Source organism: Carcharodon carcharias, chromosome 6 (genome assembly GCF_017639515.1).
Source record: "Carcharodon carcharias isolate sCarCar2 chromosome 6, sCarCar2.pri, whole genome shotgun sequence".
NCBI lineage: Eukaryota > Metazoa > Chordata > Chondrichthyes > Lamniformes > Lamnidae > Carcharodon > Carcharodon carcharias.
The window spans coordinates 111,761,029-111,784,960 of record NC_054472.1 but is presented as its reverse complement, the minus strand read 5'-3'; the positions used below and the strand labels follow the sequence as shown (position 1 = coordinate 111,784,960).

Here is a 23,932-nt window from a genome sequence, read left to right as displayed (position 1 = left end):
ACATGGACTGCAGCGGTTCAAGAAGGCAGCTCATCACCACCTTCTCAAGGACAACCAGGGATGGGCAATAAATGCTGCCCCAGCCAGCGAAGCCCACATCCTGGGAATGAATAAAAATAAGTGTTTTACAGACTGGATGCAAGTATACAGTGGTGTCCCCAGGGTATTAAGTCCACTGCTGGGTAAAAAGGGCAGGATCTCAAGTTTGCAGATGACACAAAATTCAGAAATGTAGTAATCAGCAAAAAGGATAGCACCAGACTTCAGGAGAACATAAACAGACCAGTGAATTGGGCAGACACGTAGTTAGCGCCACATTCATCACTAGCACACCTTAACTGCAGTGTGTACTGCAGCAACGTACCACGGCTTCTTCAACAGCACCTCTCAAACCCTTGACCTCTACTTCCTAGAAGGAGAAAGGCAGACGATGCCTAGGAATACCACCTCCAAGTTGCCTTCCAAGTGACACACCATCCTGATTGGAAACATATCGCCATTCCTTCACCGTCAATAGGTCAAAATCCTGAAATTCCCAACTTAACAGCACAGTGGTAGTGCATTCATCACATGGATTGCAGTGATTCAAGAAGATGGCTCACCACCAACTTCTCAAAAGTAATTAGGGATGGACGATAAATGCTGGCCTTGTCAGTGGCACCCACATCCCATAAATGAATAAAAAAAAACAAATGGCAGATTAAATTTAATGTAAAGAAATGTGAAATAAAGCATTTTGGAAGACGGAATCAAGATAGACAATGCAAATTGAGTGTACAATTTAAATGGAGTGCAGAAGCAGAGAGACTTGAGGCGATTACAAATACAAGCTTGATGATGGAGGACAAGGTAATAAAGGCTGTTTATAAAATCATATAGAATCCTTAGATTTATAAATAGAGACAGGGTACTAAAGCAAGGAAGTTATATTACACCTTTATAAATCACTGATTGGGCCTCTAGTGAAGTATTCTGTCCAATTTTGGGCACTGCACGTTAGGAAGGATGTCAAGGCTTTGGAGAGTGTACAGAAGAGATTTATTAGAATGATACCATGATGAGGGACTTCGGGTATGTGAAGAGATTAGAGAAGCTGGGATTTTTCTCCTCAGATCAGAGAAGGTTAAGGGAGATTTAATAGGGGTGTTCAAAATTGTAAAGTGTTTTGATTCAGTCAATAACGAGAAATTGTTGCTACTGGGAGTAAGGTCAGTAACCAGAGAACACAGATTAAAGGGAACTGAAATAAATCAGATGGAGATGAGAATTATTTTTATTTAGAAAACACAACAAATAATCACGGTCTGGATTGCACTGAGAGGGTGGTAGAAGCAGGTTCAGTGGTAATTTTCAAGAGGAATTTGAATATTCTTGAAAAGCAAAGAAATTGTAGGGCTATGGGAAAGGCAAAAGGGTGCAGAACCAATTGGATATTACTTTCAAAAAGCCAGCACAAGCATGATGGACTAATGGCCTCCTTCTGTGCTGTATAATTGAGTGAGCACATTCATCCATATCACATGAACTGGAGATTGTTTCTACATGGCCACTAACATGCAAGAAACAGACAATGCCACCTATCAGATTGTTCAAAGTCTGAGAAATGGTTGTCTGTCACCTTTTGCAGCCAGAAGAGATAGTCTTTTCCAATCTGCTCGTCCAGGGTTCTAACAGAAATCTCGGCATCCATGACAGGAGCCATATCATAAATGACCTCATTGGTGAGATTTTTGTGTGGAAGGAAGAAAAGAAGCCATTGCAGGTGATTCTCTGGCTATGATTAGACAGCTGAGAATAGAACTTGGTAAGTGCAATCCCACACAGTTGGATGACAATGGAAAGGTTTTGGAGGAGAATGCTGTGGTCAACAATGTGAAAGACTGTGGTCAGGCCGAGAGGGATGTAGATGGATAGGTTACTTCTGTCACAGTCACATAGGGTGTCATTTGTGACTTTGTTAAGAACCGTTTCACCACTGTGGTAGGGGCATAAACCTGATTAGAGGGATTCAAACATGAAATTCAGGGAAACATGGATACTAATTTAGGACATCATGCTTACGGACTGTAAAGAGGAAAGGAAGGTTAGAAATGGAGCAGTAGTTTGCAAGGACCGAGGGGGCAAGGGTTTTTTTTTGAGGAGAGGTGTGATGATGGCAGATTTGAAAGGGAAGGGGACAGTACCTAAAGAGACAGAACCATCAACAATATCAGCTCATGTGTGGTCAGCTGAAGGTTGGGAGAGCAGGTGTTGGTCTCATGACAAGGTGAGTTTCAAGAGAACATTAGGGGAGATGGGAGAGAAACTAGACAATTTTGCATGCTCAGGGTAATCTTAGAGGAAATTTGGCCCGGTGAGCCAGGGAGTAAAGTGCAATGGTGGCTGATTGGATGGTCTCAATTTTTGTGACAAAGTTGTCCATGAACTCCATGCACTTGTTGTTGGAGGTGAAGGACATGGATGTAGATTGATAAGGTCATTAAAAAAAGCAAACCAAGCAATGGAGTTCATTCCTATGGGAATATAATTGAAAAATAGAGAAGGTCTGCTAAATTTGTATCAAAAATTGGTGAGACCACATTTGGAATACTGTGTACAGTTCTGGTCATCACATTATAAAAAGACTATAGAACCACTGGAGAGGGTGCAAAAAATATTTAGAAAGCAATACCAGAAATGGAAGGTTATAACTATCAGGAAAAGATGAACAAGCTAGGTCTCCTATCTCTTGAAAAGAAAAGGCTGAGGCATAGCCTTATAAGAAGTCTTTAAAATTATGAAAGGTTTTGATAAAGTAGAAACAGAAAGAGCATTCCTACTTGCGAGGGAGATCAAAACTAGAAGTCCTCAATATAAGATGGTCACCAAGAAATCAAATTGAAAATTCAGAAAAAACTTATTTAGCCAAAGAGTGGAGTGGTAAGAATGTGGACTTTGCTATTACAGGGAGTGGTTGAGGCAAATAGAATTGGTGCTTTTTAAGGAGAGGCTCGCTAAGCGTATGAAAGAGGAGGGAATAGAGGGTTATGTTGATAGAGTTAGATGAGGAAGGATCAGAGGACGTTCCAGTGTAGCATAAATGCCAGCATGAACTAGTTGAGCTGAATGACTGCTTCTGCCTGTAAATTCGATGATAAACAGAAGTTAGGATGGGTTGCTAAGGAACAGCATTCATGTGATTTTCAGTATGAGGAGCAAAATAATGGCTTCATGATATACGTTGCTGACAGAGGATAAGTGGTCCAACAGCATGAGAAGGATGAGAAACAGAATTCTGAGACTAACCTGCAACTGGCAACTGCCATCAGATTATTCAATCTCTGACTCTCTCCCCCTATCTGCTTCCAGGTGCTCTGAATCTTCTTCCTGATAGAAGTCAGTGGCTAGAGGTTGGTGAATTAGCACCTCTGCCTAATTTCTCTCTGCTGTCTAAAAGTACCGTAAGTCAGAATGTCCTTTGCTTGCAAAAAATGCTATGATACCCAGTTGTCAGCATGAAGGCCATAATGGAGATGATGGAAGTTGATTCAAAAAAGCAAATACATAGAATGCTAGGTTTTTAAGAGAGGTGCTTGTATATTAAAATATGAATCAAGGAACACATGCACATGAAACTAAAGATGTAAAGAATCCAAGGAATCCCTTGGATTTTAATGGTAACTTTTAAAGCCCTTCAAAAGTGAGGAGAAGGTGAGTATAACATAGCCAACACGTATAATACATTCTTGGATGGTGTGACTGGCCCTTCTTACCTTACCTGACTTGGTTAGGTAATCAGATTTTGTGCAGCATTGAATGTCATGTGAGGATTGTGGAGGTGACACTTAATCCATATGCCATCTCTTTCCAATGTGACTGAACAATTCCACAAGCTGACTCTTTCCTTAAATCTCAAATAGAGCTTACCTCCTCATCTGAATTTGGTCAGCTGTACTACCATGGATGCCTCCTAACTCAATGAGTTGTGCGGAGCACACCTGAATTCTCAAGTCTTTTCACAATAGCTAATCCTACATTTCAGAAAATAAGAATCTTGTTTTGCCGATTTCTGGCCCTTTAAACTGCTGCAGATATTTAAACCAGGCACCAGTACATCATGTCCCATCCCATCCCTCATTTCCTCTCAATGGAAAACATCTCAATTGAAGGCAGGAATACTGTGAAGAGTCCACCTTTATGTGCAAACTAAAATAATCCCAGGTCAGTATTGCTACAGTTGGGCAGGTGACTGTCCCACCCCATCACTCTTCTGGCAGTGATGCCACTAGAGGCAAATCTGAGGTTATCTCTTTAAGGAATGCACATTGTTATGCCATAATTTTGGTCTGGAGATCATCAGTCAGTCTTTTGTATATGTCCATCTCAACTGCATTTTTAGTCTGTGGCCAGAGAAAAAATGTTAATACCTTAGGGTTAACAATGACAGCAACAGAGAATATTTGAACTAAAGTTACGTTACAGCAGAAGAAAAATAAAGGATAGGCTGAGAGCTCTGAATGTGCAAGTTGACCTTTCAAAGAACATGCAAAACCATATTTGTTGCAGATAATCTACCATTCTTTCCTATTTGTTTCACCTTCACCTATGAATAGAAATGTAACAAATGACTGCAAAACAGGGGATGAATAAGTCTCCAAAGACTTAAATGTTCAGAGTACTGCAGCACTGTAACACCTGTGCCCCAGAAACACCAGATTAAACCATAAACCCTGATTTTAAGCACACCTCATCCCCCTCACTCTATTCCTGACGAGATTCCTGACACAGAAAGGATTAAAATCAGGCAGTATCCTTACATCTGCAGTTGTACAACACTGTCATTAGCAATAACTTTTACTGTTGTGTATCAGGCAGTGAAAGTGAAATCTGTGGTGCATTAGATCCAGGGCCAGGTGTGGCCCAAGTAAAAGATGTCAGAATTTTTTTAAAAGGTTTCCTTGTAAGCCAGGAGGTGTTCCTCTTAATCCTACAAGGAAGTTTTAGGTCTTCCCTGTCCTGAGCTTCCTTTTCCATGATTGCCTCAAACTCTCCTCCCACTCTAATTTCATTATTGCGACAAATTGCACTTTTAGGTTTCTTTCCTCCTGTAATATATGTGGTAAAATATTGGGAGTAATTTCACAAAACCATGGTCCCAATGATAAAGTCATGCTTGAAGAGTGCACAGGCTGAAAACTGAGCTATAATACGGTAGACTCAATTCTCCAACTTACACTTCCAGCTTACTGGGAATGCTGAATCATTGAATTATCCATGTTGGGTGTGCCTAAGTCTTAAGTTATAACAAGCTTGTATCCCTCTGTACTTTCAGTCTAACTCCTCGATTTTATGTGTCATAAGGCTTATATTCAGCCCTGTTTCACAATCAAAATTAAATTGTCGCAGGAACAGAAGGAAAGGCAGTATCAAATCACCTGAATTTTCCATCTGCTGAGGGCAATCACGACTTCTTTCTGTTCTCCAGTGAGGTGTTCAGTAGTGATGTCCGTTAGGTTTCAATGCTGCACATGCATGGAACTAAAGCAAGGTATCTGTGACTTCTTAATGTATTTACGACCATGTTGTCTGCCCTTAAACTCAACAGGTTATTGCAGATGCACACTTTAAACAGTACCAAAGCTTGGCAGATTGTTTGAAACCTTCATAAAATGGCATGGAGACAGATGGCACTGGCCCAGTTGCAGAACTCAGATTGAACAGACTTGTGCATAATGATGGTGCAAGTTTTGTAAGCTCCACATTTTCCCAGCTATTCAGATCAATGCAAAAGCCAGTAAATACTTCCCAGTGCTAGAATCAGCATGCTCTATGCACATCCCTAGAATTAGAAAGTGTACTTCTTGGCAGAACCAGAACCTGAAATTTCTATGCATTTGGGGAAATGAGCTTCTCTTCAACATAGCATATCAGTGAACAAGCTGTTGCTTCCAGCCTTTTTTGTTGAAATCTGAGTATCAAGAAATAGTGGAAGAAGTTCCATATGCACCAATCAGAAGGGTCCGTACTAATTTTAAAACTTGCTGACCAAAGCCAAACTTAAATGGGATGATTCTGAAGTAGAGAAAATGTCAGCAAAGAAAGGTGATCCCAGAAATTAAAATTTTGCAAAAAGAACATTCCTAGTCTGTACTATAAAGTAATATTCACGAATAGGGGAAAACTAACTCTGTTGGCCACAGACAATATTCCTGTGAATGACAGCAGTAAAACAAACAAGGCTTGGACTTAGCAAGAGCCTTATCTGAAGCAAACAAGCAGAAATCATCAGGCTGAAAAGATTGTGCCATGACACAAACTTTTTAAAGGGCCAACATCACCAAGTGATTTGTTGTCTCCGTAGTCACCAATGCTACCATGATTCTATTTGTGTGCAAAGTACCTTAAATGTCATCACACAAGCAATATTAAAAATGCCTACTAAAAGTATATGCATCCGCTCGCAGGCTATTAGGGCAACATTGCGCATATCTGCAGATTAATAGGAAGCCCAAACCCAGCTTTGCAAATGTGACAGGGGATGGGGGGGCGGGGGGAGGCGGTGCAGGGAGGGAAAAAACAAAATCTTTCATATTGATGTTTGCAAGGAAAAGTAGCACCATGTTCATTTACTACAGACATGATAGGGTGACTTTATATTTTATTTTTTAGTTTATATTTGAATTTCTTTCTTTTAAAATCACTACTAGCAAAGATTTATAAAGAACCTGCAGTTTCCCTGCTACCACTCAAGTGTTTTACTATAGCTTTCTATTTTAACAATTTTGTTATCTTTTAACTATTCTATTGGTTTTTGTGCTGATATAAAATGGCTAGTTTTCACCATGAAGCACCGTCCAGTTCTGAATTTTTGAATTAATTATCTACTTTTACAAATAGCACAAAGCAATATCCAGGCTAAGAAAATTTGATCAGGAGAAATTAACGTGCTTCTCTAGGTTAGTCTGAGCTCAAAGCATTACATCGGAGCTGTTAATAAAATAAAAGTTACCCTCTCATTCTTAAGATTATTTCATATTGAATCAAATACCAAAAATGTACTACCTTTATGATCTGCACCATCTGGATTCAAATGCATTCTCTTCTGGCATTCTGAGCAGCTCATTAGAAATCTGGTTACTGCTTCTCGTGGTAGAAAGGCATAGGTCTCTGAAATCTGAAATTAATCACAAAAAGATCATTATACTCAATCAACAAAGTAAAGTTTATATTCTAAAACCAGAGCTCACTAGAAATTTTTCAACCCTTACTTTATTATATATGGGTTAAAGAAAGCACCTTGTTAACAAATGTATGTAAAAATCTTCCTATCCATAAAGATACTATAGTTGCTTTATAATGAGGAAAATACTCAGCTTTGGGAAAGCTTCACTTTCCATCATTACACAATTCTGGTAAATGTCAAGAAGACACCCAAGTTTTTTTTAAAGCTCACAAACAATGCAGTATTATTGGTAACTTGTGTTCTGTTACTATTTTATACTTCTAGACTTCAGTGCTTTCTGAATCACTGAGATTTGTAGATCATTTGTGAAGTGAGTGAAGAGGCTTTCCTTTTCAAATAATTGGAAAATAAATGCACGTATTACCTCTTGAATATGAACTTTTACTTGAATGGATCAATTGAAACAATATGCAGCAAAAACAAAACTCAGTAAATGGTGCTGAAAATGTAATCAGAAAACTGTTGAAGAGCCCAGAAGACTCAACTCATTACTCTCCGCAGATATGAGCACGAAGCTATCAGCAGATACACAGACCTCGACATTACACTCCCAACCAACCCCAATGGACGGGCGAGGATTCTTGGGTTTTAAAAATATTTCAAATGGTGGATGTCTCCCCATTCTGCCATGTGCACACTTGCCACCATTTTTATGGCAGCAGTTTTTGTTGCATATAAGTTTCCTGCCATTCAGCAATATATGCAAATCAAGCTCCCACGGTGCAATTATAAGTCTGATTTAAGTGTAACAGTTGCTGCACTGGTTAACAGGGCTTGGGAAACAGCAGTAAGAGGGAAGTGAAAGCTGCCAGCTCAAGAGGCTAAGTGCCTTTCTGCAGCACTCCTTGCAGGCCAGGAAGAGCAGGTGTGATCTCCCATGACCCCTCAAGGAAACCTTCAACCTTCCTCCTGCCAAACGCTCTCCCTCTTTCCAACACATCCTCTCCCCTGCCACACTGAGGCCCTATCGTTCACATCTTCCTTGTCCCAACTGACAGGGAAAGAGTTCCCAAGACTGCCCAGGTGTGCCTGCTGCTGCTGGTTTCCCCACCCTTCAATGCACCAGCCTCTCAATTTAGCTAGATGTTGGGCATGAAACAAGAAAAAAATGACAACAAGGGCCTGCTGTTAAATTTTGGCAGCATATTTGCATACCTGGCCTTGTCAGGTTTTGCCCGTGTTACTCCACTTATTCACCCCTTCCCAACAATATCAGGGCTGTGGTATCTTAGCCTTAGTGCCCTGGTGTCCCTCCATTGGTCTTCCTTCTCTTACTGATATACCATGTTGTGGGGTTTCCATTAGTACCAGGACCAGTGTTGGGGGGGGAAAAAGAAAATAAATAATTTACATAAATTGGACAAAAAGACTAATGAAGTCTTAAATACCAAAAGGGGAAAAAAATAATCACCAAATCACTCAAATGCATTTACCTCTAAATTAATGTATCCTTTCCACAGCCAGGCAGTGCAGGAAATTGTTTAGTGGTATCAGATCAGGAATAGCAAGTCAGCTACATCTTTCAAGAATGTAAAATAATTAGAATGTTTACCATTTCCAGCCTCCTCCCAATCATACCATACTAAAGTTACTTCAGTTGCTTACCATCAGTTACCAAGAGGCCTGCAATACCCCAGTATTCTTGTGTTAATATTTCTTACTCGCTTATTTACACATGCTCACCCACAAAAAGCCTCACATGGAAGGCAATAGATTGTTGTATTCCACTGTCATTGCACACCTTCTATTATGCATACTGATACCTGGGTTTCACTATTACAATATGAGCATACAAAACAGGAGCAGAAGTAGGCCTTTCCACCCCTTGAGCCTGCTCCACCATTCAAGAAGATCATGACTGATCTGTTTATGTTTCGAGTTCCACATTCCCATCTACTCCGATCCGTCTGCACTTTGGAATTCCGCTTTTTTGTTCTTCCTGCCAAAGTGAACAATTTCACATTTCCCTGCATTATGCTCCATCCATCAGATTTTTGCCCTCTCGCTCACTCATCCATCTGTTAACTACTTGTCTTCTCACAACATATTTTCCTATCTATCTTTACATCATTTGCAAATTTAGCTACCATGCCTTCGCTCCTCTCATCTAAGTCATTGATATAAATCATAAAAAGTTGAGGCCCCAGCACAGACTCCTGCGGGACTCCACTCATCACATCCTGCCAATCAGATAATGACCTATTTATGTATACTCTCTATTTTCTGGCAGCCAACCAACCTTCTATCCTGACTAATATGTTACCCCCTACACCATGAGCTGTTGTTTTCCACAATAACCTTTAATGTGGAATCTTATCAAATGCTTTCTGAAATCCAAGTACAGTACATCTACGGGCTCCCCTCTATCACATATTACTCCTTCAAAGAACTCTTAATAAATTGGTTAAACATTATTTCCCTTTTGTAAAACCATGCTGATTCTTCCCAATTATCTTGAGATTTTCTAAGTACCCAGCTATAACCTCTTTAATGATCAATCCAACACTTTCCCCACTACAGACATCAAGTTAACTGGCCTATAGTTTCCTGTTTTCTGCCTCCCTCCTTTCTTGAATAGAGGGGTTATATTTGCTACTTTCCAGTCTGATGGAACCTTTCCAGAATCTAAGGAATTTTGGAAAATTAACACCAATGTATCTACTACCTCATTAGCCACCTCTTTTAAAACCCTACGGTGAAGTCCATCTGGACCCAGTGACTTGTCAGCCTGCAGCTTCATCAGTTTGCTCAATACTGCTTCTTTAGTGATTGTAATTTCACCAGGTTCCTCTCTCCCCGCCACCTCCCGACTTACAGCTATTACTGGAATGTTTTATGTATCCTCTATAATATTTGCTTTTTTTTGAAGTGTAAAACAGGCCACAACTCCAGAGAGTCGAGAAAGATAGCAGCTTGCATACCCAACCAGATCTCCAAACTCACTTCCAATGAAACAGCACCATATCAAATTCTGGCATGGAAGTCATAGAGACAATCAGAATTTGCATCCATGTAGCACCTTATCATCTCAGAATAACCCAAAGTGCTTTACAATCAACAAATTACTTTTGAAGGCAGTCACTAATTGTAATGAAGGCAAATCTGACAATAAATTTGCACAAAGCAAGGCCTCACAAACAGAAATTGAATGAATAACCACATCATCTATTTAATCAATGATGATTAAGGGAAATATGTTAACCAGGGCAACTCCCTGCTCTTCTTCAAATAGTGCAAGGGGATCTTTTGAATCTATCCATGCAGACAGATGCGGCCTCTGTTTAACGTCTCATCTCTGCAAATCTAGCATTCTCTTAGTACTGCACCAAATTCGTCAATCAAGTTTGTTTATTATGGTCCATAATTATTTTTTATTCTTTCAAAGAATAAAAAAGTAGTGAACATCGCTGGAGCCCAGCATTTGTTGCTCACCACTAATTGCCCGTGAGAAAGTGGTGGTAAGCGGCTTTCTTGCACCACTGCAGTCCATTTGGTGTAGGTATACCCACAGTGCTGTTAGGGAGGGAGTTCCAAGATTTTGATCCAGCAAAAGTGAAGTAACAGTGATATAGTTCCAAGTCAAGATGGTATTGGCTTAGAGGGGAACTGGTGTTCCAAGGCATCTGCTACCCATGTCCTTCTAGGTGGTAGAGATCACAGGTTTGGAAGATGCTGTCAAAGGAGCCCTGGTGAGTTGTTGCAGTGCATCCTGTAGGTGATACACATTGCTGCCACAATGCGCCAGTTATAGGAGTGCTGTTCAAGCAAGCTGCTTTGTCCTAGATTTTGTCGAGCTCCTTGAGTGTAGTTGGAGCTGCATTTATCCAGCTAAGTGGAGAGAATTCCATCACAGTCTAGTCTTGTACCTAGTAGATGCTGGACGGGCTTTGAAGGTTCTGGAGGTAAGTTACTCACCGCAGAATTACCAGCCTCTGACCTGTTCTTGGAGCCACTGTATTTATATGGCGAGTTCAATTAAATTTCTAGTCAATGGTAACCCATTGATGATGGGGTTTCAATGACAGTAATGCCATTGAATGACAAGGCAAGATGGTTAGATTCTCTGCTGTTGGAGATGGTCATTGCCTGGCACTTGTGTGGCACGAATGTTAATTGTCACTTATCAGCCCAAACTGGAAAGGCTGTGTAGGGCTTGCTGCATATGGACATGGACTGCTTCAGTATCTGAGGAATCATAAATGGTACTGAATACAGTGCAATAGTCAATGAATATAACCACTTCTGACCTGGAGGGAAGGTCATTGATGAAGCAGCTAAAGATTGGTGGGCCTAGGATACTACCCTGAGGAACTCCTGAAGTGATGTCCTGGTGCTGAGATTATTGGCCTCCAACAACCACAACCATCTTGCTTTGTGCTAGGTAGGACTGCAACCTGTGGAAAATTTTCACCTGATTTACAATGACTTCAGTTTTGTTTGGGCTCCATGATGCCACACTCTGTTAAATGATGCCTTTATGTCAAGGCCAGTCTCTCTCACCTCTTCAGCTCTTCTTTCCATATTTGGACCAAGGCTGGAATGAGGTCAGGAGCCGAGTGGCCCTGGCAGAACCTAAATTGAGAATCAGTGAGCAGGTTTTGCTGTGTGAGTACCGCTTGAAAGCACGGTCAATGACACCTTCCATCAGTTTGCTGAGATCAAGGGTAGACTGATGGGGCAGTAATTGGCCGGATTCAATTTGTTCTTCTTTTTATTGACAAGACATTCCTAGGTAAGTTTGCAAGTTGTCGTTAGATGCCAGTCTTGTAGTTATACTGGAAATGCTTAGTCAAAGGCGCAGCTAGTTCTGGAGCACAAGTTTTCAGTACTACTGCTGTCAAGGGTCCTACTAACCTACGTGAGCCAACAGAATACTCGGAGGAGTAACATGGTATGTGCTAGCTGTAGAATACTGTCACAAATACAAATGCAGTGGAGCTACGGTTTTAATGAAAAATAGGTGCATATCTGTTCTGTAGCTAATCAGGTTAGCAACTTGCTATGAATGAGAAGCTAAACATAATGTGTAGAATTTTTGATCATGCTACAACAGTGTATCTATGGTTTCTCAGGAATTTTGCCAAGATTAGTGTCATTAATTAAGCTTCTGGTTGAGTCCGTGAGGAAATGCTATATCTGTTGTGTTTAAGGTGTGTCTAATTGACAGCCATGAATCCACTGCAAGGTGATAGAACAGTCTTTTTTGTAATCACTAAAATAAAAATTTATGGGGCAGAGTATTGCCGTCTGCATGCGGGGGCAGACCCAACATGCCGACGTGTAAAATGACGTGCAATGATGTCAGGCGTACGTCCCAATGTCATCGCGCGTCATTTCGATGTTTCATTCGGCGGATGCACGTCGGAGGTGACTGCACGCCTGCCGGACTGTCAATGGCTTATTAAGACCATTAAAAATGTAATTAAAGTTATTAACAACACTGCCTGTCCAACCTTAAGGTTGGCGGGCAGGTGAAGAGCCTAAGCGGCCTTCCATTTTGCAAGAAACCTCATCCACGGGCGGGGTGAGGTTTCCTGAAGGTTTTATAAAATAATTAAATAAAATTTGCAAAATGCGCAAACATGTCCCAGCTCCTGTGCCACTGTCACATGAGGGGAAATGTTTAAATAATTTTTTACTTGATTTATTGAAAAGTTTTATCATCAACTTAATCTCCCTGAGGCAGCTCCGTGCCTCAGGGAGATTGCTGCGCTCTATCGTGCGCATGTGCAAAAGAATGCAGGCCCCGACTCTCCCTCCTCCCTCTGCCTGCACAGGTAGTGCTGAGCGCTACCAGCTGCGCGGTTCACTGGGCAAGCCTTAATTGGCCCACCCGCATAAAATGGCGGCGCACAGTCAATCATGGGCGGCAATCGGCTCCACGCCCGCTCCTGCCCCTGCCTGCTCCGCCAACCCGCCTCAGGAAAGATTATACCCATGATTTCCTCCTTATCTCTCAGTTCCCCCAAACATCTATCCTTGGCCACCTCTAATTTATCAACTATATGCTACCCTTTAGTGACATCAACTGAAAGCACAGCGTTAAGTTTTACATGTACATTGACAGGTCTATCTCATATCTGGAGTAGGTTAAATAGAAATCGCTACCAAATTTGAGGCTTCCAGTTGCTTATAAAGTGAGGATTCTTCTATTTTGATTAAATTTCTATAACTTAAGGTGAATTGGTTTCTGGACACACAAACTTCATTCCATGTTTGCATTTTCCTGAAGAAGTTAAATCAGCCGAAAACAAAGTGAAGTTGAAGTCCCAGATCAGCCATGATCATACTGAATGGAGGAGCAGACTCGACAGACCATGTGTTATTCTCCTGCTCCTATTTCTTATGTCATTTTGTTCTCACCTCCACCCCTCTCAACTCCTCCACTGTTGTTAAATTATCAGGCTGCTATTTCAACATCCAGTACTGGATGAGCAGAAATTTCCTCCAATTAAATATTGGGAAAACTGAAGTCATTGTTTTCAGTCCCTGCTCCAAAATCTGTTTCCTAACTACTTACTCCATCCCTCTCCCTGGCAACAGTCAAGACTAAGCCCGTCTATTGGCAACCTTGGTGTCACATTTGGTCCCAAGATGAGCGTCCAGCCTCAAATTTGTGCTATTCCTCAGGTCGCCATCTCAGCTCATCTACTGTTGAAACCCTCATTCATGCCTTTCTTAGCTCTAGCCAATGCACTGCTGGCTGCTCTCCCATATTCTACCCTCTGTAAACTTGAAGTCATCGAAAACTCTCTTGCACATATCTTAAACCATACTAAGTCTGGTTCCCCTATAATCCTATGCTCACTGACCTACCTTGGGTCCAGTCAAGCAAGTATTGGTTTTAAAAGTCTCATCCTTATTTTCAAATCCCTCCATCATTTCATCCCTTCCAACCTCTATAATCTCTTCCAGCCCAACAAACCTCTGAGATATCTGCGTTCCACTAATTCTGGCCTCTAGAACTTTCCCAATTTTAATCATTCCACCATTGGTTTCCGTGCCTTCAGTTCCCTAGGCCCTAAACTCTGGAATAGCCTCCCTATACCTCTCTGCCTCTCTACCTTGCTTTCCTCCTTTAAGACATCCCTTAAAACCCACCTTATGTGGCTTGGTGTCATATTTCCTTCTATAATGTTCCGACGAAGTTTATTGCATTTAAAGGCGCTATATAAATATATGTTGCTGTTGATAAAATTGAAGTTAGTACAAGGCTCGCCAGTCATATGCTCTTCTGATGATCTAGTACGGGAAAGATACTGAGCTGGATCTCCTCCCACCCATATCATGTCCAAAAACTCATTTTGCAATATAGTATTGTTACTCCCTTGTCAATTCTATTGTTACTGGCGATAGCTGGGACACCTGGGGCAGAATTTTCTGCCTGTCGGGTGAATGGTGCGGAAGCAGGCTTGTGCAGGCGCAGACCTGATCGCCACCCGTGATTGGTACTGTGCCACCATTTTATGCAGGTGGGCCAATTAAGGCACGCCCAGCATGAATCGCGGCTCCCGAGGGCAGCGGGAGTGGGCGGGTGGCGGCAAGTCTGCAACTGTTTTAAAAAGCTGCTGCAGCTTCTCAAAGGCTGTGAATCATGGCCAGTGGAAGGGCTCCCCAAAGCGCTGCTGGTGAGCAGGCCAGGCAGAGGGGTATGGCATGGGGGTACTGTGCCCCTCATTTTTCTGATGATTACCTTGCTGCCCTCCTCGAAGAGGTGGCAGCAGAACGGGAGGAGCTCATGCCCCAGGATGGGATGAGGAGGCCCCCCCCACATGACCAAACATGCCTGGAAGGAGGTGGCAGAGGTGGCGAGCTCCCGCGACACGGTGCAACGCACCTGGACCCAGTGTTGCAAGCACTTCAATGACCTGTTGTACTCAGGAAGGGTGAGTACCACATTGGCAATGGTCACTTAACCCAGAGGTAGACCCCCCTGCCCCCAAAGCCTGAGTGTAGTGACTGCATTGAATCATTGACGGTATGTGTCTTTCGCTGGGTGGGCCAGCAGATATTGCCCATGCCGAGGTCACTCTGAGAGGGTGGTGAAGAAGTGGGTTCTGCACCCACAGCATGTGGTACACTGAGACCCACATTACTGTTTTGAAGGCAACCTGGAGGAGCTGCACCTAGGCACAATGCTGGAACTCCAGGACATGTCAAAGTCAGGGTGTTGACATGCTGGGAAGAAAGCTTCATGGTGGCGTGGCACCGATCCATCTGCTGTCCTCTGCTCCACATGCTTGCGCCTCCTTGCTATGGAAGCTTAGACTAATAGGTGGCTAATGTGATGTAGGCAGCATTTGGCTAAGGCGGTGGGGGGGCGGGGTGCAGGCCTAGCATCTTTGTGTGAGTTCGACAGCAGCGGGGTGAGGAAGCACTGGAGCCCCACAATGTCCCACTCTGGTTGAGGTGGGCCATCCGCGAAGAGAGTCCAGGTACAAGTAGCACTAATCAATGCTCTTCTCTCCTTTTCAGGAGAAGAATGCACATAATGCTGCTGAGCGGGTGAGGACTGACAGTGGGCCAGGCCCAGTTGGCGATTCTCAGCCACTTCGAGCAGGAGGCCCTAGATTTGAAGAGGTGCCATGCGCCCAGGTCCACCGGTATTGGTGAGGCTGGGGTGCCATGGGCAGGTATGTTTGCCCAGCACTGAGGTCACCATTGTTCTCCCAACAGCAATGGCAGTGCTGAATGTTCAGTGATTGAAGTTTGCAACATGGCTTGCTTATGGAAGGATGAGCGCATAATGATCCGGGGGACAGGGATACAATTTGACATTGTTTCCACAGTAACTGATCCAATATCCTTGTTCTTCCTTTCAGCATCAGCAAACCAGGGCCAGAAGGAGGAGCAGCAGGGGCCCCCTCTCACACCTGAGGGCCCTGAAGTCACAAAATCACCAGCGTCACACTATCTCTGTCGGGCAGGCACCAGCGCAGATACTAGCACTTCGGTGGGAATTAGATCGTCAGCTAGTGTCCCAGGGCACAGCGGTTAGGGCACTTCACAGTCACTGGAGAAGCTGGCAGAGAGAGAGAGTGCCCTTGGCGCCAGCAGCCAGAGGACTACAAGGGAACTGGCACATGCAACGCAGCATACGCAGGAAATGCGGCCGGGTGTGCAGGAGCATCTGGTGGAGATACATGAGGTTGTGCTTGGCTTGGTGTCCATGGTGGAGGGGTCTACACAGACTATCGCCAAAACAATGAGCCTCATGGCTGAGCGCCATGCGCCCTCCATGGACAGCGTGGCGACTCTCGTGGAGAGGCTCCTCCGGGAGGCCAATCAGAGCTTCCTGAGGATGCACTCAGACCAGCAAACCCTCACATCGGCATTGACTTCAGCTGGTCAGTGCCAGTGTCGGAGATGCTCTGGGCACCAAGTTTCCCAGCTCGGTGACAATCCATCCACCGTGAGCAGGGAGGTCTGAAACAACCTCACGTCAGCACAGCAGCTGCCTGACATCTCTGTGGGCTCCTCTCAGGGCACACTGGATGAAAGCAGCAGCAACTCCGCCCCTCGGCCAGTGACCATTGCATCCAGTGAGCCTGCGACGACTGGGGAGATGCCAGCTGTGGAACTGGCAGCTCCCTCCCAGGCAAGGCCAGCACAGGCTTCATGGGCCAGAGGACAACCGCCAAGGTCATCGAGGCAAACAGGACAGCAGAGTGAGCAGGCTGTCTCAGTTGCCACTCCCAGCAAAGGGGCAGCACCAAGACGTAGCACCTGAAAACGTAAACATGAGGCATCTTAGGCACAACACGGGTTTATCAATGGTGCTTTTTTGTTGTCCCACATTGAGGTCTTTATGAGTTGGTGTGATTTTTAACGCCTTTGTCATTTTGTTTTCTTAAGTTCCTTTGGTTGTAAGTATGGACAGCTGATTGGAAGACACCGCAAAAGTCATCACCGACCCCTGGAAGAAGCCAGAGGCATAGAAGTTGAGGGCAGCTGTGACCTTTAGAGCCACGGGCATGGGGTGTCCACCCACACAGCTAGTGGAGATCTCAAGCCCAATCATTGGACAAATATAGTCAACTGTCTCCCTTGAGAGACAGATCCTCCTTCAGCACTGCACCTCAAGCATATTGCAGTAGCTGCTTCACCGCCTGTATACCCTGGCAGCAGGATAGTGGCGTCTTCTGTGGCCTCTTCCGCCTTGGACTACCACTTGGCCCTGCACCCCTTGTGCCTGTTCTTTTTCCCCCAAAGGTGGGTCCCTTGGAGGCTGAATGTGCACTCCTGACCTCCTCCCCCTTCTAGCCCTCCCTTCCTCCTCAGAGGAGGTGCCTCCAGTGGAGACTTCAACTCCCATTCCTGAAACTCGCAGGCCCTAAAAAGATTCCTCACTGCAGAGTACTGACCTGAAGGTTGTGAGTCCAGACCAAGCTGCTGGTATGCGTTTTGAAGTATTGCAGATCACAGGCAAGTATCACTAACTTTGAAAAAACAATATTTGACAGAGCACACTCGCAACCCCACTAAGCCCTCTTATCCCGCCCGTGGATGAGGTTTATACAAGTGTGTCCTACCCGCCCGCCCGTTATGCCCATGCACTAGCCCGAAGATTGCATGAGTGCTGAAAAATCACCATCAATTGGTACCTCAATGGCCTTAAGTGGCCCAATATTAATGGTGGGTACACATTGGATATCATTGTGTGCCCACCCAATGAAATATCGTGGTGGCACGTGGTGATGTCGGGATGCTCGCCCGACATCACTGCGTGTCATTTTACACACGGGAGTGCAGGGCCCACCCCCGCATGCCAACGGGAAACTTCTGGCCTTGATTCTGTGGGAGGAGAGCTGTAAGACTGAACAAGTCAATAAACTCTCTCAATAAAGAAAAGCTCTGTGTCTTGGTTTTGGCTTCACCAACCAGCTTGGATCCTATTAACAGGGATGCTAGAAAGGTAGCGCTTATTATCTTGAATGAATTAAAGAAAAAACTATAGCGCAGAACTGTTGGACTTCTCAGAAGTATGCAAGGTGTAGTCTGACAACCACACTATGCAGTTTGAACATGACTTCCTCTGACTCTGCTGTTTTGATTATATATTTCAACCTTTTATGTGCCTTATTGATTGCTGCCATGAAATGGTTGGACATTTTAACCATGTATTCAAGATTTCTAAATCTCTCTTAAATTCATCATAATTTCCTGAGGGGACTTGAGAGGGTAGATACCAGGAAGATGTTTCCATTTGTGGGGGAGATTAGAACTAGGGAACAAAGTTTAAGAATTTGCTTATGGCAGGTGTCAGGTAGAAAATGCAACTGAGAACGATGCGGAATATAGAAGGTTCAGAAGAGAGATGAAAAAGCAAAGAGGGATCATGAGAAAAGACTGGCAGCCAATATAAAGAGGAATCCCAAAGTCTTCTATCAACACATAAATAGTAAGAAGTGGTAAAAGGAGAGTAGGGCCAATTAGGATCCAAAAAGGGGATTTACTTATGGAGGCAACGGGCAATGTTGAGGTGCAAAATGAGTACTTTACATCTGTCTTTACCAAGGAAGCAGATGCTACCAAGGCCACGGTGACAGAGAAGGAAACTCTGTCACTAGAAGGGTTCAAAATTGATAAGGAGGAAGTGTTGGATAAACTGTCGGTACTTAAAGTTGACAAGGCACCAGGACCGGATGAGAGACATCCAAGGATATTGAAGGAAGTAAGAGTGGAAATTGCAAGGGCATTGGCAATAATCTTTCAGTCTTCTCTAGACTGAAGGGAGGTGCCAGAGAATTGGAGAATTGCAAACATTACACATTTGTTCAAAATAGGTTGTAAGGATAAGTCCAGCAATTATAGACCAGTCAATTTAACTTCGGTGGTGGGGAAGATTCTAGAGAAAATTATTCAGGGTAGAATTCATAGTCACATGGAAAATATGGGTTGATTAGGAAGGGCCAGCATGGATTTATGCAGGGGAAATCATGTTTAACTAACTTGCTGGAGCTTTTTGAAGAGGTAAAGAGAGGGTTGATGAGAGTAATGCTGTTGATGTGATGGACATGGACTTTCAAAAGGCATTTGATACGGTGCCACACAACAGACTTGTGAGAAAAGTTATTGCTCATGGAATAAAAGGAATAGTAGCAAAGTGGATCATAGTAATAGGAAACAGGAGGTAATGATCAATGGATATTTTCTGGGCTGGAGGAAGGTTTGTAGTGGAGTTCCCCAGGGGTCAATATTAGAACCCATGCTTTTCCTGATATATATTAATGATCTTGATCTTGGTGTGCAGGGGACAATTTCAAAGTTTGTGGATGATACAAAACTTGGAAGTATTGCAAGCTGTCAGGAGGACAGTACAGAACTTCAAAAGGACATAGACAAGTTTGTGGAGTAGGCAAATAGGTGGCAGAGGAAGTTCAATGTGGAGAAGTGTGAGGTGATCCATTTTGGTAGGAAGAACATGGAGAGATAATATAAAATAAGGGGTACAATTCTTAAGGGTGTGCAGGAGCAGAGAGATACGAATGTGTATATATGCATAGATCATTGAAGGTGGCAGGACAGGTGGAGAAAGCAGTTAATAAAGCATACAGCATTCTGATGAAGAGTCATACAGACTCAAAATGTTAACTCTGTCTTCCTCTCCACAGATGCTGTCAGACCTCCTGAGTTTTTCCAGCAATTTTTGTTTTTGTTTCAGATTTCCAGCATCCGCAGTATTTTGCTTTTATTACAGTATTCTGGGCTTCATTAATCGGGGCATAAAGTACAAGAGCAGGGAGGTTATGCTGAGCTTATATAAGACACCAGTTAGATCCCAACTAGAGTATTGTGTACAGTTCTGGGTGCCACACTATAGAAAGGATGTGATCATATTGGAGAGGGTCAGAAGAGGCATAGAAGAATGGTTCCAGGGATAAGAAACTTGAGTTATGAAGATAAATTGGGAAGGTTGGGACTGTTCTCCTTGGAGAGGAGAAGGCTAAGAGGAGATTTGACAGAGATGTTCAAAATTATGAGGGGGCTAGATAGGGTAGATAGGGAGAAACTGTTCCCGCTCGTCAAGGGATCGAGAACCAGAGGCCACAGATTTAAAGTGATTTGCAAAAGAAGCAAATGTGGTGTGAGAAAAAACTTTATCACGCAGTGAGTGGTTCGAATCTAGGATGCACTGCCTGGAAGTGCAGTGGAGGCAGGTTCATTCGAGGCATTCACGATGACATTAGATGATTATTTGAATAGAAACAATGTGCAAGGGTGCAGGGAAAAAGCACTAAGGATGGCACTAAGTCATGATGCTCATTTGGAGAGCCAATGCAGACACAATGGGCTGAATGGCTTCCTTCTGCACCATAACAATTCTGTGATGTGAAGAGGTCTCCTTTTTAAAACTAAAATGTGGAGATTTTTTCTTCTCTCAGAAGTCATTAACGTGCAATTCTCTTCCTCAGAGAGTAGTGGACGCTGGGTTATTGAATTTATTCAAGGCTGAGTTAGACAGATTTTAAATAGACAAGAGAGTTGAGGGTTATGGGGGCAGACAGGAAAGTAGAGTTGAGACCACAGCCAGCTCAGCCATGATCTTATTTAATGGCAGAGCAGACTCAAAGGGCTGAATGGCCTACTGCTGCTCCTAAGTCCTTTGTTCCTACGTTGCTAATTTACAGAGTACATACAGTGCCCATGTTCTCTTCCTGTGTGCAGTACCGTACACTTGCTCAACCTGGCGTAGTACTGATATGCACCATTATTTGGAAAAAGCATTGAGAGAAGTCAGGACATTCTAGGTGAGCATCTTCAATATCTATTCTCAACAGTAATAGGCCCAGGTGGTCAAATTCTGAAAGACAAGTTGCCAGACTGGCGCTACATCAGGTGATTAAGGAATCAACAGGAGGGAGTAACTTAATTGGTCCCTTCCTCATCAACCCACCAGTCCATATTAGCTTTGGTAAGTGGCTTTAACAGAACCCTGGTGAAGACAATAATGTAACACAATTGCTACACTAATAGGAATAGGCAATGGCCAGAGCTAGCAGCCACAAAATTGGCCAAGTTACCTATCAGGATTCTTCGGCCATTCTTCCATGGAAAGGATGTTAGATATAAGTTATATTGAGTTGAAGTTAGTTTCTCAGGACAGCCCCATTTAGGGAAACAGAAAAATGTTTCATATACTAATGTGAATCATTTCCACAGAGACCAAACAATAAGTAATCAAGTGCTGTGTTTCCACATGGGATAAACATCATTGTGTTGGAAGAGTTTTAATCTGTTCCTGAATTAATCTCCTGAACAGATTTAAAGATTTCTTACCTCTTCTGCCACTTTTTCAACCTAATTCCATACAAAATCCAATTTCCTTGTTTTTTTTCTCAGCACTTGCTTCATTTTATGACAACATGTAACTGGTTGTACCAGCCTCCAGTTTCAGTCCCATTATCCACTGAAGATACAATGTTAACCTATCTATTTAGTGGGCCTGTGATAGAAGTATAGGAACAGGTGTAGGCCATTCACCCCCTCAAGTCTATTTCACTCTTCAATCACACCATGGTTGATCTGCATTACAGCTTCACTGAGCTGCCTTTAATCTATTTCCCTTCTGACTAAAAATCAATCGATCTCAGTCTTCAAAATTGTAATTTACTCAAGCATCTACAGCTTTTTATGTGAGGGAATCCCAAATGTGTCTTACTCCTGGTATGCAAACAGGGCTTCCTGATATCACACTTGAATGGCCTAAGTTCTAAATTTGAGATTGTGCCCCTTTGTTCTGGATTCTCTCACCAAAGGAAATAGTTTCTCCACATCTATCCCTACAAATCCATTTTTTGTTTTAAACACTTCAATAGATCACCTTCAGTCTTACATACTCAAGGAAATACAAGCCAAATTCATGCAACCAGTCCTTATTGTTTACCCTTTAAATCAGAGGTTCTCCACTTTGAAGACCCCCTCTGCGTTTTAAAAATTTCATGGAACCCCATAGCACAAGTAATTGTTCTGTATAAAAAAGTTTTATAATTAAACATATATGTTTATTATTATTTTTGTTTCACATAATGTGCAAATTGTTTCCGGTGCTGGGCACCAGGTCAAGGCTCGGAGGAAGGTGTCGGGATATGTTGCAGCTGTGAGCCTTCTTGCATCTGCATGAGGGGTGAAGCTTAGTTCCTGGCCACTGGCTGAATCAAATGGTCATGATGTTCAAGCACAGGTTAAAAAATTGATGCGAGACAGAAAAAATTGCACAGACCAACATTTTATAAGTTCTCTGGTTACTTTTGGCAGTTGAAATCATTTTGGGGACAAGGGCTACAGATCCCCGGTTGAGGATCCTTGATCTATTCACATCATTTCCTCCTCATCAATCAACCTGTGTTCACTACCTAATTGGTTACCAGTCAGCCCAATGCCTCAGATTTGAAATTCTCATCCTAGTGTTCAAGTCCCCATTATGGCCTTGCCCCTCCCTGTCTCTATAACATTCTTCAGCATTACAACCCACCAATACTTTGCATTCCTCCAACTCTGTTTTGTGAATCCTTTCACATGAACATTTATAGAAATGGGGACAAGAGCAGATATGAGGATGGAGAGAGGAGATAGAGAAAGTTATTTAAACAGCAGGATGAAAATTTTAAAAAGTGGTGTTGGGGGACCAGGAGCCAATGTAAATCAGTGAGGACTGGGGTGATGGGTGAACAGGAAATGCCTTGGATAAGATATAAGCAGCAGAGTTTTAGATGAGCTGAAGTACAGTCCATAGATGCTTGAATAAGGATAATACTGAATCATCCCTTTCGCTATTAGTATATAATGACCAAATTGGAAAGTAACCCATCAGGTGGTAGGACTGAACAATCAGCTGGTTCCAAATTCCACTGTAAACAGCCAGCACCCCGCACTCACCTCATCCCCAGCCCTAAATTTAATTGTTAATTTGCTTTGGACAAACTAAAAGCGCCCTCTTTGTTTATTAGTAAATAGTGGGAGGATACATGTAAAAAAAAATCACCATACCAGAATGGGGGAGAGGCAGCCTTCACAGTTGAGGTGACACAACTGAAACTCTGGTAAAGCAACAAAAACATGAATGAACCCAGTGTCATGAAGCCGAAATAAATAGGTGAGAGACATTTGGCAGGATTTCTGGGCAGGGACAGAGGTGGATAGCATCCGCCCACCATTTTTGCTGAGGAATATTCAGGGTTGGCAGGGCTAACTCTTTCGAGTACAAACCCGTTTCCATCTATTTCAGATGAAGTTACATTGTTTCATAGTTTGCCATTGTGAGATTTGAATTCTTGATCTTGGGGTTGCAACTATTTCAAGTACAAACATGTTTCCATCTGTTCCTATTCAGATGAAGTTACATTGTTTCATAGTTTTGCCATTGTGAGATTTGAATTCTTGATCTTGGGGTTGCAAGCCGTCCCCCAGTCTGCAGGTAGTCAATTAGGCTCATTAAGACCCTTGTCAACTCTAATTAAAGGAGGCTGGCTGGAAAATTACAGTCAGCCTTCAGTTTCACGCACCCAGGGAAAAGTTTAGGTGCCTGGCTGCAAGAATCATCTTTAATTAAAGTTTTAAAATAGTTGGTGAAAGCGCGCCTACACGATGAAGCACCTCTCAGTTACTTTTCATTACAGCTTGCTGCTCCACTCAAGCTGGAAGGCCTCTGATTGAGAATCCACCCACCTCTCTTAATTGGGCAGGGAACCTGACTCCATGTCAATTTAA

At 43.0% G+C, this 23,932-nt stretch overlaps 1 protein-coding gene across 2 annotated transcripts in view; it reads right to left on the bottom strand.

Annotated features, from left to right (window-relative positions):
• The window catches only part of LOC121279427 (nucleolar protein 4-like), a 546,201-nt gene that overhangs the window by 441,959 nt on the left and 80,310 nt on the right, over positions 1-23,932 (bottom strand). For both annotated transcript variants that reach the window (XM_041190669.1, XM_041190670.1), the window contains exon 3: positions 7,042-7,153. In XM_041190669.1, the coding sequence (XP_041046603.1) occupies positions 7,042-7,153 (112 nt within the window). The remainder of the gene's footprint in view (positions 1-7,041; positions 7,154-23,932) is intronic.